General features: G+C 42.8%; 1 protein-coding gene across 3 annotated transcripts in view; it reads left to right on the forward strand.

Annotated features, from left to right (window-relative positions):
* CACHD1 (cache domain containing 1) overlaps positions 1-15,608 on the forward strand; it is an 87,946-nt gene that overhangs the window by 32,136 nt on the left and 40,202 nt on the right. For all 3 annotated transcript variants that reach the window (XM_030455555.1, XM_030455557.1, XM_030455556.1), the window contains exons 3-4: positions 3,244-3,392; positions 14,726-14,832. In XM_030455555.1, the coding sequence (XP_030311415.1) occupies positions 3,244-3,392; positions 14,726-14,832 (256 nt within the window). The remainder of the gene's footprint in view (positions 1-3,243; positions 3,393-14,725; positions 14,833-15,608) is intronic.

Consider the following 15,608-nt stretch of genomic DNA (forward strand, 5'->3'; position numbering starts at 1 on the left):
TAATTCCATGGTTCTGGATTACAGGGGGGATTTCAAACTAAAAATCCTAACCAGACTTCTGAAAGTCTGAACCATACTTTTTGAGAAGCCCAGCAGTGTTCAGCCCCCATTACAGCATCCCTGCCTCTCAACCTCCTTGCTACATATTTTATATCCAGTCTTGAAAAGATGAAAAGTACCTCAGCTTTCCAGATACAGAAATAAAACCTCACCTCAGAGCTCTGCTTTCCCTCTGAAAAGGGAAGAAACTTCAGAGCTGTGTAAGGAAGCTTTCCAAAAAAAAAAAGAATTAAAAAAGCTGGAGGGAAGGATGCAGATGAAGGAAATGTCTCAGGGAAAATGAGGGGAACTCAGTGGTGTTGTGATGAAAGGTTGTCAGTGGAGCTGGTGACAATTGAAGTGCATTCCCCATGGGTGCTGGGCTAATAGAAACAGGTGTTACCATCCAACCTGTCTGCAAACTGAAATGCTTTGGCTGCAAGCCAGCTGTCAAAAGAAACACATTAAAAAGAAATAAAATTAAAAAAAAAAAATAGAGCTGATGACTGCATTGTTTGGAGTGAGTGCTCATTTCTTACTGCTCAGCTCTTTAAAAAGAGAAAAATCTAGAAATCTGGGAAAAAACCCCAGAAGGTGTATGCCAAGGAAGGCTTCACCCCAATCCCTCCCAAAGGGTGTTTTTTAAAATGAGTTGAAGAGCACTTTGAGACTTGACCCAGGGATAATGGTGTTTTATGTCAGTCTCAAGGTATCCAGATTTCTTTTAGTCCCCATTAAAATGGGTGAATTGGAGCATTTCTGAGGGAGCAAGAGCTCTGTCGTGTTTGGTACCAAGGGTAGAGCTGAGTGTGGGGTATCAGCTACCTGCCCCTTTTGTCTGCTTGATTTGGGACAGAGTTTTCCATTTGCTTTACAATGTTTTAAACAATAATGTCAGGCTGGTTTCCTAGATCAGTGCTCTGCCAGTATCTGTTACCTCTCCTTTCATTTTTTGTCACCTTTTTCTTTCTGTACCTTCCAGGTTTTGTCACTAGCATGGTGTGGGTACACAGTGGGTATAAAATAATCATTTTTGGGTAAAGATGTTAGGTTTTTATTTAGAAAAAAAATGAGCAGCTGATCTAAGAAGGCCACAGCTTTTATTCTGACAGGCTTTTGCAGTGGGAGCATCACTTTGCAAACTGAATAATGTTTTCTGAGCTAATGATGTGAGGGTGCAGGCATGGGTGGTCAGGCAAGCAGAGATGAAGAGCTAGGGAGCATGTTTGGGTTCTTGCTGTTGTTTTAATCACTGGGAGCTGGAATTCCTGGTCACTGCCTCGGATTTTTGTGCTCCAGTGGAGCCCAACTATGAAAAAAAAAAGAAGTTAGTTTTGCTAGGCTGTATCTGGATTAGAATTTTCTATTTGATGATTTGGAACTGTTTGGTTTTAGTAGTTTTGCATCTGGTGGGTGTGTTACTCTGAGGTTCTCAACTTGGTTGATTTGTTGTAACCAGTTTTCTATGGGACATTGCTTAGGATCATCTCAGCATTGGTGACTTTTTGGAGTTGTTTTGGAAGTGTTTTTTCCTGCTGCAGGTATTCTCTTGGCACTGTTTTGAAGGTTCTTCAGATGAGACAAACTCAGTTCTTCCAACATGGGCAGGGAGTAGATATCCACATAGCTCTGGGAGGCTTCATGTCCCTTGTTGTTGACATGCACTTGACTCTGCCCTGCCAGCAGTGTTGGATCCCATTTAATAAAAGGAATGTAATGACTCTGAGCTGTTCAGAGGGGTTTTTTTTTAGATGGGAGCTGCAGTTTGGGTACTACACATTTGCTTTGTTATCAGCATCTGAGGTCTGGGCTCTTCTGCTTTGTCAGATCTTCAGGCTCCTCACAGCAGGGTAAAACTCAAAGGCTGTGGGGTGCTTTTATTGTTCAACCTGGAAGGTGAAAACTCATCAGCACTGAAACCTCATCTTGTGCAGCATTCATTTATCAAGCAGTGGTTGCAAAGGAGATTGCTTTGCTCTGATGCTTTGTGTTTTGTTCCTGCTAATGATGGTCGTGTGCTCCTTTCTTCAGCAAACTTCAGCTCTTTCCCCTTTTTGTGATTTGAGGCAGGGAAACCAGGAAAGAATTGGATAGGTTCAAGTGTCTGGGTATTTCATTTACCCAGGCTGAGAAAGGAACTTTGTGACTGTGGGATTTAAATGATTTGGCTTAGGAAATTTGGCTTGTGCTTATTTGGGACCCTCCAGAAGAACACGCTGCTCCCAGGCACAAATTGGAGTCATAAAGCTGGACAAAAAGAAAGTTTACTGGCAAAGAGAAAAGGAACCAGGCAGCAGCTTATTATCTAACAACTGGGAGCAATTTAATAGTGTTGGAAGCCTAACATGGAGGAGACCATTAGTAGTCCTCTGGTGCCTTGGCAATAAATCATTCTGCAAAACTAATTAGGTATCATTCTGCCAGCCCTTTAAGCAAGGTCCTGTTAAAACCTGTGCTCCTAGGAGACCTGTTGTTGGGCTGCAGCATTTGCTGGGAACAATGGAGGCAAAGGCATTGCTTGTGATCAGTGTTGGCCTTGTTATTTCTATAATGAAGTAAATCAGGATGAAATGGCTTGTAAATAATAGTGAGGAAAAATATTTGTCAGTCCAGGGAATCCGGAGCAGCCGACTGGGTCTCTCAGCACTCCCAGGCAGTGGTTCTGTTCAGTCATCCCAAGGAGTTGGGAGTGTGCAGGCAGCAGGAGAGATGAGTGCTGTAAATGAAGAAGGCAACCTCAGCTCTGAAAAAAGTGCAGAAATGCAGGATGTGATATTGTTGAGTGTATGACACTGTTGCTTAGAGGTGATTCCCTCTCCCTTAGGATCTGTCTGGCAGATGATGAAGGGTTGTAGATCCATTGGGATGAAAAGGATACTGAATTTTACCTGTACCTGATCCATTTAATGGATTTTTCATTTAGGATGAAAGTTCAGGAGCAAAACTTGATGTTCAAGTACCCATTGCTGAGTGGTGAATGTTTTTTATCTGACTCTATAGACTGCTTCCCATGGCCAATGTTATCAGTGACTTCACAGGGCTTAAACAACCAAGACAGAGGTACAATGGGTAAAGCAGCCCACTGCCATCCTAAACATGGAGTTTTTACTTTCCCCTTCCACTTGGATAGTGAGGAACATGGTCATACAGAGAAACTGCCTTCATTTTCATCTTTCTTGCTTGGTTTCTTGTTTGGTTTTCCAGTTGGCAAAAAAAATCCGTGAGAAATTCAACCGTTACTTGGACGTCGTGAACCGTAACAAGCAAGTAGTGGAAGCATCTTACACTGCTCACCTCACCTCCCCCTTGACTGCCATCCAGGACTGCTGTACCATTCCACCATCTATGATGGAGTAAGTGATAAATTTTGCTCTCCTATATGAAGAAAGAAAAGATGTTTTCTTTGCAAAGTAGCCTGCATTCATTTGCTGCTGCTTGTCTGGTAACTGAAATGAGGGGGGAAACTCTACTCTAGGGGTGCTCCTTACCTTGTCCTATTTTCTTTACATTTCTACTATGTGCAAGTTTAATAAAAGAAAGAAGTTGGTTCAACACTTAACTGCATGGAATAATCTTCTATAAAAAATTAGTCCATCCATATCCAATGATTTTTTGCACTGAGACTCTGGTTATCCTGAACAACTCTTCTGAAGCTGATCATGGGACTTAGGGATTTTTTTTTTTTCATTTGAAGAGCAGTAACCAAAGTCACGAGTTGGTCAGCACATCATGTGCTATAAAATATTGCTTTACAGTTTAATCAAGTTGACGTGGTGCTGTTTGAGGCACAGAGGGTTCCCAGCATTGAGTACATTGCTCAGAAATGGAATTGGTTCCTTTTCAGTTTGTTTTGTTTTTAAAGACAGGAGTTTTGAATAGTCTAAGCCCAGCCAGTTGGTTGTCTTTGGTCATGTTGTATTATGCTGTGTATCTGCATAAACTTCTTTGGGTTTCCTACTTGTAGGAAGGTGTGATAGGTCTGATTTTTCAAAAAAAAAGTGTAATAGTTTCTTTGAAATGCTCCAACATTTCAAACATTTACTTCCTTATACACTGGGAAAGAACAAGAGTAACTTTGATTTTATGCAAACCTTGATTCCAGAGTGTATTTTCATTATTTATATCTCAGTCTGATTTTAAAGCATTTTGGAGAGAGGAAGGAAATTTGTGTAAATAAATATTAGGAGCATCTTCTGTCATCTTCTCTGAAGCATGGCATTCACCTTGGTTTATATGAGGATTTAATATACTCATTGCCTTCAAGAAGGGGTGCCTTGCTGTTGGGGTGTGCATTGATTTGGTGGCCTGAGTGCAGTTCCTACTGGTGAAGGTGCCCCCATAAAATGCTGACACATCTGGGGCTCAGTGGCCAGGCTGTTGGCAGTGTAAGTAAAAAGCTCAAGAATTAGTTAAAGTTGAAAAACTTTCTGATCTTTCCTTGGAGGAATGACCAGCCAGCAATAACACCTTCCAAGCAAGGGGTGAAGAGAAGAAAGACTGAAAATTATAAGTGGTTTTTCATTAAAAAACAAATAATCTCTTAGACTGGAAACTTTCATTAATTTCTTTTTACTTTGTCCTCCAAAATTGCTCAGTTTCCAGGTGTGTTGGAAATTACCAGAAGCTCATGGGTTTTGTCCAAAGAGATGTGGAAACTGAGATTTTTTTTTGGACAGAAAATACTAGAAGATACCTTAATGAGAAGCACAAGTATCTGAGTGCTTGAACCTGGATTTTGGAATTAGTTGTGTCTGTGCTCTAAAAATACCTCCCACCTGGAGGCTGTGCTGCTGATTGACTCAAACTCATTTGGAGTCACTTGGTCCAGCTGTGAAGAGTGAAGTTAGGTTGGCTTCTCCTGGCAGAGACTTCTCCTTGATGTTTAAAAGCTGTGTTGGTGCTGGAGTCAGAGCAACAATAATGAGAATACTTTGCTTTAAAGCACTGATGAGCTGCTGCTGCTGTGGAAGAGGTCACATGGAAGCAGTCAGAGATGTGTCTGTGCTGTTTGGGGTTTCCAGGAGGTGCTTTGCTTTAGACTCCTACCTTTGGAATGCCACATGGCCTTGGGGCTATGTTGTTTTGAGGGTTTTTTTTTCAGGAGGGTTATGAAACTTTTGTCTTACAACTGCTTAACTCTGTTCTTTTTCTCAGGGCAGGGAGTTGTTCCTTCATGTGGCCTCTTGAGTAAACATCTGCTGCAAGAACACTGTCAGCAGCATCAGCTGGTCCTGCTCTGGCAGGGGGCTTGGACTTGATGATCTGCAGAGGTCCCTCCCAACCCCTGACATTCTGTCATTCTCTAGATTTTTAAGGTAGATTTCAAGGCTTCTCCTGCAAGGCTGGGAGACCACAAGGGCTTCACCACCAGGTTGCCCCCAGAAGCTGTGGCTGCCTCATCCCTGTCTCAGCTCAGGTTGGATGGGGCTTGGAGCACCCTGGGCTGGTGGGAGGTGTCCCTGACCATGCAGGGGGTTGGATCTTGATGATCTTTAAGGTCTCTTCCAACCCATCTGTGGTCCTCTGAAGATCTCAGGTTGTTACTCACATGGTGTTCAGCCTCTGAGTGCTCAGTGCCACTTGTAACTCTGGGGACACTTGGTGTGGTCAGGCAGTTGGTTCTTTTACATCACTCTCCAGTTTTGTGATGTTGCTTTAGGAGAACCAACTTTGGGTTGGTTTTTGAAGAATGACGTGGGAAGATGTTTGTACTTCCATGTAAAGTGGAGTTTATGAACTGCTTTGGAGGGAGAGGATTTATTTTGAGGGAGTTTTTAATGCCTTGGTGTCTTTATTCCTATTTATTGTTAGCAGTCACCAAATTATCAGTGTGTGGCCTTGTCCTTGCTCCTATCCTGAAAATCTGAGCATTGGCTTAGAGGACAGATAAACTGTGAGAATACCACACCTGGTGATTAGAAAGAAATGATAGAAAACAGGACAACCAAGAGACAAACTGAGATATAAAATGAACCTTTACATTGAAACTGCTCTTTTAGCTGAGCAGGGAGATAGGTCCACGAAAACAATATTTGTTTTATTTGGTTGCCCTTATGTGGCACTTCTACAGTGAGAGGCCCCAGTGAGTAAGTTTCTGTCTGAGTGATCCCAGTCTATAGTGACTACTTTTTAATTAAAATAAAGAGTCTGACTGTGCTTTCAGTGGCTGTGTGGTGCCCCACAGAGAGCAGCCAAACTCATTTGAAGCACAAGCAGTCAGGGATTTGTTCTCCCTACCAAGGTTTGTGCAATGGAACTGCTTTGTGTTGGGAAGTGGTGAAAAAAAGAAAGGAGAATCTGCAAGATGAAGTTGATGAGGCAGCATGAGGTGGTTATTGAGCAGCTTTGGCAAGGGATTTTTCCATGGGCTTTAATTCAGACATTTAATCAGATGCTTACACTCACCCTGTTTACCAGAGAGTTTAAGTGTGGGCTGGTACACATGGAAATTAATCATACAGTACTGTATATATACAAATATATACGTGCTGGACTACTGAATTTGAGCAGCAGAGTGGGGGCTAGCAGCTTTCCTTTACTTCTTGCTGTTCCTTGCTTCAGATTCAGCTGTTTCCTTTTTCAGCCCTGATTTATGGAGGCTGGGGAATGGAAAAATCAAGATGGCAATGGAGGGGGAGGCAGCAGCTGAGCAGAGCTTTAAGAGAAGCTTTTAGAGGTGGATGGTACAAAGTTTCTGCCCCTTTTTGTGTCCCTGAAGTCAGAGCCTGGAGCCTTGCTCCTTTTCCCAGGGCTTGTCACAGGGAGGAAGTGCCTGGAGCAGTGGAGAAGAGGCATTGCTCCAACCAGACAGACTTCATGTGGATCAAGTGCTCCAGGCTCTTAGCAGAGCAGATGGGTAGCCTGATGGCAGATAAGGAGGCTGGATGTCAAGTGACATGCACCTTCTAATCCCTGAAGAAATCCTTGCTGGAAAAATGAGGCTTTGTGTTTCCTCACTAACACAGGCTGCCAGAGAAGTCATGAGGAGGAGATGTCTGTGCTGTCTCCAGACATTCTCAATCAGATTAAAGCGGGTGGTTATTTACAAGACAATGCTTTAATTAAAGTATCTTCCTTCTTAAGAGGATAAATGCCTTTCTGTACAGGATGATGTCTCCTGTTTGTCATGCCTGAGGTGCTTTGCTCCTGAGAAAGCCCTCTGTAGGTTGTTAGGAAGTCATGAAGCTGAAATGGCCTCATGGTTGTGGGGTGCAGATGGGGCTATAGCAGAGTGACAGGCAAAGAATCAACAATATTTATTTATTAGAAGTTACCTGAAGCACCTGCAGCATCCCTGCACCTTCAGGGGGAACTTAAAGGATACGTGTTGGTTGGGAAGAGTCTATATAGGGACTGAGTTTTGGGAAACAGGTTTGGAAGCATGAGGTTTGCATGAAGTTGTAACTCTGGAAGTCTGTGGGTCAGGCCTGGGAATGACAAAGAGCTTTCTTCATGAAGATGGCAACATGGAGATCAAACAGGTGTTTTATATGGAATCTTTGCAGATTAAACTAAGTTGAAGTCTTTCCACACAAAAAGAAAGAGTAAGTCTGATGATGTTTGAGTATTCATCACATACCTAGTAGGCAGAATTTCAGGAGAAGCAGTGATGGATGCCAAGTGGCTCCTGTAGGAGCTTTTCAGCAGCAGCTTTACAGTTCTGCCAGGGAAGTCAAAGTTACTGCTGCCAGGGGTGGTCCCTGAGCCCCCCATAACCCTGCACCCACAAATGGGACAGGAGCACCCAAGTGTCCTGGTGGAAACACCCACACTTCTTCTTTGCTCCTCCCCTGGAGGACAGAAGTGAATTTCACTGCTGGTTTTTATGGGAAGTTGTTGTAGGGCTCCAAAATCATCTCTTTGGGGACAATCTGATACTCTGCTTGTGCTGCTGATATCAGTGCTTTGAGGTGACTGGCAATGTCTTTTTATTCTTTATTTAATGATGCTGATAAGAGCTTAGGGAATGCATATATGAAAATCTGTGAAAGGGGACTGAATGGAGAAATATTTGTTGGCAGAACACACTACTTGGCAGCTTTGGGTTGCCACATTCATAGAGCTGTTTGAATAAGCCAGTTTACAAACCTATTTTTGAAAATCATTTACTCCCTGACTGATAGTGCCTTCAGAAGTGGTCTGTTGGTTTTCCTTTTTTTTTTTTTTTTTTAAAAAAAAAAACCAACCCAGATGGTTAAATATTTGCTAATGCAGTTCAGTTTTATCACAGCTCTTTCTGTGTTTATCTTCCCTCTCCGGGAGAGGTTAAGTGGGAGATAACAGGAATCCCATTCACTTCCCACCATATCTGGAGAGCTGCACTTCCAAAGGAGAAGTGGGTGGGCCCCAGCACATGAAATTTAAGATATATTTGCTATTCTTGCAGAGTGGCAGACTCCAGTAATGCATCTGGGTCTCTAGAAATTGTAAGGAGCTTGCAGAGTGCTAGTCTTGGCTTGACCTTGCTTTGCCCATAAACTCTAGCCAGGGTTTAGGAAATTGCTCTCTTGGATTGGTGCTTTGTCTTCATAAATGGGGCTGAGTTTCTCATTAAAAAATAGGTTTTGGAAGAGTTTATGTTACTGGCTTGCAGTCTTTCTGCCAATAATACACTTTTTTTACATCTGAGAGCAAGGGTACTTTTGACTTCTTTCAATCAGGAGTTGAGCTGACTGGAACAACTTGGGTGCCTTGCCAGAAGGAACTGGTTTATGGAATTATCAGTATTTTTTTTTAATTATTTTTAATTGAACTTATTAATTAAAACATTGTTTTGGGACCCTGTATTTAGGCATTTATTTAAGTATGTAAAGCCCAGGTGGAAACCTTGCCTTACAATCAAGAAAACACCCCTGGCTGGGAATTTCAAAGGACCCACTGACTTTTCAGTGGACTTTGCATAGTAAAATCACACTTAAATTTGTATGAATGGCAAAGCAGGGAGAGAAATGATCTTAAACCAACACAACCCCCATGGTAGCTGCTCAAATGTCATTTTAATCCTCAGCTCCCTCGTTTTCCCCTAAACTGAAACTGTACAAAGGGTTGATTTATGCTGTAAATTCAGGCCGACCCGGCTCCAACTGGAGCTCACTTGAGCCCTGGTTTGATGCAAGATTCAAAGCTTCTGCACATTTAATTTATCTTCTCCACTTGCTGATCTCCTGCTTGTAAATCCCGCAGAAGGAGAATAAAAATGAGCAGAGCCTGATGGGAATTTCATCTCTGAAGTTCAAAGTGGTTTCGCACATCAGAGCAAACGTCAGTCAAGTGAAACATCTTGCAAAGCAAGCAGGGAGTGGGTTCCTCCGTGGGGAGGAGATCAAAGTGGGAGCCAGGGCTCTGTTTGCTCCCTCGGGATGCGGCGTCGATCGGTTGTGCATGAAAGGGAATCCAGAAGGAAGGGCTGGAAGAGAGGAAAGGGGGCTGGGGGTCAGGGGGGTTGTTTTGGAACTGAAATTTCAGCCAATGTCTTGTGGTCAGGTAAGGATGAAACCTAAACCAGCTGAGTTTTGGGGTGTTTCTCTGCTAAGGGTTTGGAAGGACCCTCAGATTGTCTGGGTCAAACCTCAGGTCTTGCTGTTCCTGACCACCTTGTACCAAGACAGTGGTAAAACTGAAATCTCCTTCATCCAGAGAAAGGGGGAGTGATTTTCTCTGCAGACTCTAAAATATTCAAGATTTGGGGGTTTTAACCTGTAAAGCAAGAGATGGGAAGCTTTATATGGTTTGATGGACCCTCAGATGGTCTGGGTCAAACCTCAGCTCCTGCTGTTCCTGACCACCTTGTACCAAGACAGTGGTAAAACTGAAATCTCCTTCATCCAGAGAAAGAGGGAGTGATCAGTGCTTCTCTGCAGACCCTAAATATTCAAGGTTTGGGGGTTTTAACTTCTAAAGCAAGAGATGGGAAGGTTTATATGGTTTGAAAAGGTGGGAGGTGTAAATAAATGCATGGTAGGAAAGGGAAAAGCAGTGGTTACAGCCAGGAGTAGAAGTGCTCACAGTGCCACATGGCAGCCTTGAGGTTTTGGTTTTAAATCTTGCTTTACTGGTAAAGATTGCCAAATAGTTGAATAGCACCTTCTTAACTGAAACAACACAAAGGCATCCCAAAGAAGCACATGGAAAATTCATCAGTTTAATGAAAATTAGGGCAAATACTGCAATTTTAGTGGGCTTGGGTTTTCTGAGGAGCTAGAGTTGTGATGGGAGCTGGGCTCTCCTCAGGGTCCTTGTGTCATGGAGCCAGGCAAGATTGAAAAATACACTCCAGTGCAAGGCACAAAAAAAAAATAATCATTTTTTAAGCCAACTGCACCTGGAAAAAGGTTGGAGGTGGACATCCCACATAGCTGAGTCTGCAGCATTCTGTGCTCCAGGGTGACAGGGCTGTCTGAGGGCTGCTCTTTAATTTATGGGCTTTAAACCAATTCTTGTACTGCATGTTTTCTTTATATCATTTTCCTATTAACTGTGTTCTCTTTTTGCTCCTTGGCTGGTCCAGCAAGAGAAAGGAGGGGTGAGCTGGCCTGGCCTGCAGAAATTTATTGCTTTCCTTTTCCAGCTCTGGTGGAAATTATTTAAGCATGTAAACCCTGATTTTCCTTATGGGGAACAAAACTTCCTTGCTGTGGAAGCTGAGGGACATTAATGTGCATGAATGTGCATTGCCATGCCCCAGTAACAATGGTAGTGAGGTGTTGTAGCTGGAAAACAGCTCCCTTTGGCCTGTGGTGATGGGTTTGGGGCTGCAGGAGCCCTCGTGGTGAGGGTGTTGACTTCATATTTGCCTTCCTGGAAGGCACCTGCTGTTCATCTGCCTGAAAAACCCCCATGTTGGTGTCTGTCATAACCAAGAGACCCAAAATTCAGCGTGGTGCCCATGGAGAAGTGGTGCAGCAAGGTGCTCAACACGTTGGATCAGGAGATGGACAACTTCTGGGTGATTCAGATCAAGTGGTTTGGGTGCACTTGGGGTGGTGGCTTCTGGCATCAGATCAAATCAAGAGGAAGATTTCAGGTGATTTGGAATGAAACTGCAGCATTTACTGCTGTGTTCTGAGGCTTGGGTAATGGGAGGTGCTCCCAAAGTATCCTGTTGCCATCACTAATTGATTTTGATGGGAGCAGAGGGACAATTTGCTCACATCCTGAAAAGTCATTATCTTTCCCTAGGACTTTGTTCTTCAGTATTCCTCGGAAATACTTCTTTAGGATGGAGATGTTTAATTTGCAGGCTCTAGCTTTTCTCCATCTGGTTTTGCCCAAAGATAAATGTGCTTTTTGTGAAACCCATCCTATATCAATCCACCTGAGTCTTGAAATTCTTTGGCCAACAAATTCAACAGGGGTTTTGCTTGCTGGGTAAGAAGCTGTAATTTTTGAAGTGGTTACATTTTAATCAGGGCAGGAAAAGCCCCATCCTTGATCTGAGAAGCCCTCAAGTCTTTCCCTTCATGGAGAGGACCTGGGGGAGTTTTCAGGGAGCAAGGTGCCAAAATTTCAACAAGCAACTCCCAGCAGAGTGGATGAACCCGTGCAGAGCTCCATGCTGACACAGTTGTGGTGCCTGCCATTCCATCCCATCTGGATCTTACAGCATGATGGTTCTGGTGAAGAAGATAAAGAAGAGAGGTTGTCCTTCTGTCTGTCTGTTTGTCTGTCCACTCCTCTCTCTTTTCCTTGCCATGAAGAGTGAGGATAATGCAGAACATCTTCAAAACCTTTGCCCTTGTGTGACTCTTGAAGCAGAACACCAGTGCCAGTGAAGTGTTGTTGATGATGCTTGTTTGGTGCTTTTTGGTATTTTACCCAAATATCTGCATCCACCAGGGAACCCAGGGTCCTTTTTGTAGAGCAAGGAGTTGCTGCCTGCTCTTGTTCCTGCTGCATCATTCTCATGGCTCATTGCTGAGTGGTTCTGATGTGTTCAGCAGCTGCCACATATAAAGATGTTTCTTCAGTGATGAGCAAGTTCATCATTATGTGTGTTAGGTGGGTAAAGGTTTGTGTTTGTGGATGGTCCCCAGCTGTGTCAGAGACTGAGGGATCTCAAATATTTGGGAAGAGGTGAGGGGAAGACTGTGCTGGGACTCCCTCGGGCACAACTTGCACTCCTGTGTATATTCACAGCTGAGTGGTAGAAGGTTTGCAACTTAATTCTTTTCCCCCTCTAGTATTTGTGTATGGACATGAAAAATACTGACCCAAAGTGACAGAGCTGTGTTCAAGCTGCATTTATTCTATGTCATTTTTCAAGTGGATGGAGGGCAGTTAATTATTCTGAAAGAAACATGATTCATTTTTTGGTTTTCTTTTTCCTTAAGGCTAGGTTTGAGAAGGGATCACAAAGTGTAGGTGCCTCAGTAACACTGAACTTCCCCAGGAGACACATTCATCTTTAGGAATAATGCAGATATTTGTAGAATGATTTGTGTAGATGATGTACAAGATGCATGGATATATATTAAGGTAGTATTAAAACATTGTTTTTATTGATATTTCTACATGGCAGTGAGAATATTAAGTGAAGCAGTTGGTAATCAATACCATTCAACTGTTCAGTTTGATTAAAGCCTCTACAAATACAGCCTCTGGTCTGATGAGCTTCTGGCTGTGTAAAATGAGGCTGCTTGTGACACTACAAGAATCCTGAGATCTGGTGTGATGTTAAGACCAAAGAAATCAGTGTCTGAGGTTTTTAATGCAGCTGCATAAAAGACTTATTCCTAATGCAGAAAATCAGCAAGGAGTTTAATGGTAAGTTCTGGGGAAATGACTTCTACACTCAAAGGGACAATTCCTGCACTTGTGGGAAGGCTCTGTTCTGCTCTTGACTCCTAGCAGAAGTTAAACTCTGCTTTTAGGGGAAAAAAAAAAAAAGTCAGCCCAAACTTAAGTGTAATTATACTGGAATGGATCAGGGATAAAAGAGAAACTCAGAGGCTGTGCATGCAACAGCAGAGCTGCTCCCATGAGCTCCAGCTGCTCCTCAGGGAAGCATTGGGCTGGTTTGGGAATGCTGAAATTTCTGGAAGTGGACCTGGTTACCTGCAGAAGTATTTTTCCTTTCCTTAGTGAGTTTTCACTGATCTCTTCCAAGTCAGAACAAGTTCTGTTTCAGGGTGTCCTAGATCCTCCATGCAGTGACCCCACAGGAGGTGGGAGCTCTCAGCACATCCTGCATCTGCCTGACCTGAGGCTGCTCCAGCTTCCTCCCCATGGAATCAAATTATTTTGAATGGGGCTGAAAGATAATATATTAGATTAAGAGAGGTTTGGCTTTAAAAAAAACCCTTTCTTCCTGTGGTCAGAACTTGAAATTTCCTTATGGTAACCAGTTCCCTCTGCCTGTGGGTTTTGTTGCTGCTAATTGTTGTTTTAAGGGCAGTGATTTGGAAGCACATTGTTTCATTCTTTGTGTCTGCCACCCCCAGCCCTTCCCACAAGCATTTTGTAAGGACACAACCAGAAAATCAGTCTCTCCCATTCCTACCAGGCACCAAATTCATTGAAGTAGTTGCAACCTACTGAGTTTTAGTTTCCTAATTAAAATCTTCAACCAGAACAGTGGTGCTGCTTGTCTGTAGCATTTTGCTTGTAGTGTTTTGGGCCTCCCCTGTGTGATAGCATTTACAGGTGAGTGTGTTTATGTGTGAATGTATACTGGTGTGTATGGAAAAAAAAATAATCCCTGTCCTGCCCAGTTTCTCTCCCAAGTCTTGTTTCTTACCTGCTTTTATGCCAGCAAGGCTCCTGAAGCTGTTTTTCCATGCTCGCCCAGCTTGCAGTTCATTGTAATTTCTCAGGAGTAGTGGAATGCTTTGCTAGGAATTAAATAACATTTGGAAGTCCTGGAGTAATCAGACCATAAGTCTAATGCCAGCAGTATGTTCAAGTTCACAAAAATGCTAACAAATCAAACTGGTCTGTTGAAAGGAATCAAAACTGCATTTAAGTCCTCAAAAGCTTCAGAAGAGTTTCCAGTTGTTTATAAACATTTTAAATCCTTTTTATTTAAATTTTGTTAAGGCATTGGTTTAATTATGTTTTATCATCATAGGAACTCTGCTCTGAAATACTTTTTGCATCAAAGTAAGGAATGCATTGGAATTATTTAACCAAAATGGAACAGAACTTCAGACTGCCAAGTTCCTTCCTCTGTTTGCAATGTCAATCCTGAAGTTTTGGTACAAAAAACAGATTTACAGTTGCTCTGTTAGTCCATAAAGAGGACATCCTCTTCATGCAAGACACTCAGGATAATTTTTTTCAAAGTGAAAACATTTCTAGCATGAAGAATTTGGGGTTCAGCAACAGGAGGAGAGACCTTCTGATGGCAGGCCTGGACTCTACACACGTTTCCCAGGCTGGAAGCTCTGCTGGTTAAAGCCAGATGAAAGAGCCCTCTCTCCTGTGATCTTCTCTTTCAAGGAAAATTGTGGGAGGGAAAATGCAGTGCATCATTCCAGGGAGCAGATGGAATCCAGCCAGGATGAGCTCATCCATCCCCCAACCCTACTTTGGGGTTTCAGAATTTTTCCTGGACCCTTAAAAACCTGTAGAATGTTGGAGTTTCCAAAACAATTCTTTTTCACTGAAGCTTCAGCAAGATGTGCTGCTGTTGGGGATGCTGAGGAGGTTTAACAGTGTCAGGGTGCTGATCCTGGTGTTGTCATTTCAGGTTTGATGGGAATTTTAACACCAATGTCTCTCGGACTATCAGCTGTGACAGACTGTCCACCACTGTCAACAGCAGAGCCTTCAATCCTGGACGGGACTTAAACTCTGGTAAGTACTCCACTTTTCTTCTGGTTGAGGTTGATTTTTTAATTTTTTTCCCCATTAGACTTGAACATTTCTTTGGCAGAGAGAATTAGCACTGACTGCCATAGCAACAGGGTTTTCTTTCCCCTTGAATCTGTGGTGCTGCTCTTAGTTTGGGATTTCATGATTGAAAGATGATATGCCCTTCTTGTACTTTATCACAATGTCATGAAGGTTTTATTCCAGCCTACCAAAGATCATTTTTGTAATGATCTTTGTAATGCCCTTCTAAGTACTTTATCACAATGTCATGAAGGTTTCATTCCATCCTACCAAAGATCATTTTGTTGTGGTTTATGTACTTTTTCTGTCTCTCTGAATTTTTTTCCCCAGGCCACTTTGCTGCCCTTGGCTTTCTGCTTTGGCTGGAGTGGTGTCAGCTGCAGAAGGGGCCATGCAAAGAACTTCCTCTCATCTTCTCAGCTGAGTTCAGCTGATCTGAGGCTGTGTTTGCAGTGATATGCAAAAAGCACAAAATATAAAAGATACACTAAAATACTTCCTTTCTTTGTCAGGGCAGTTCCATCTTGACAATCCATGCATTTGCCTGACACACTTCAAAGAGCTCTCAGAAGTATGCTCAGGACCAAAATACATCTGACTTATCCCTGAAAAAATTCCACTTTTGGACCTCCAGCACAGCACAAGTTTTCTTCTTCAGCATCCTGCTCTGCTTGATGGTTTTCAGGATTGGTTATTTTTTAATCTTAATTCTGTGTAGCTGTTCCCTCTACCTTCTC

The sequence above is a fragment of the Calypte anna genome, chromosome 8 (assembly GCF_003957555.1).
Source record: "Calypte anna isolate BGI_N300 chromosome 8, bCalAnn1_v1.p, whole genome shotgun sequence".
Classification (NCBI taxonomy): domain Eukaryota; kingdom Metazoa; phylum Chordata; class Aves; order Apodiformes; family Trochilidae; genus Calypte; species Calypte anna.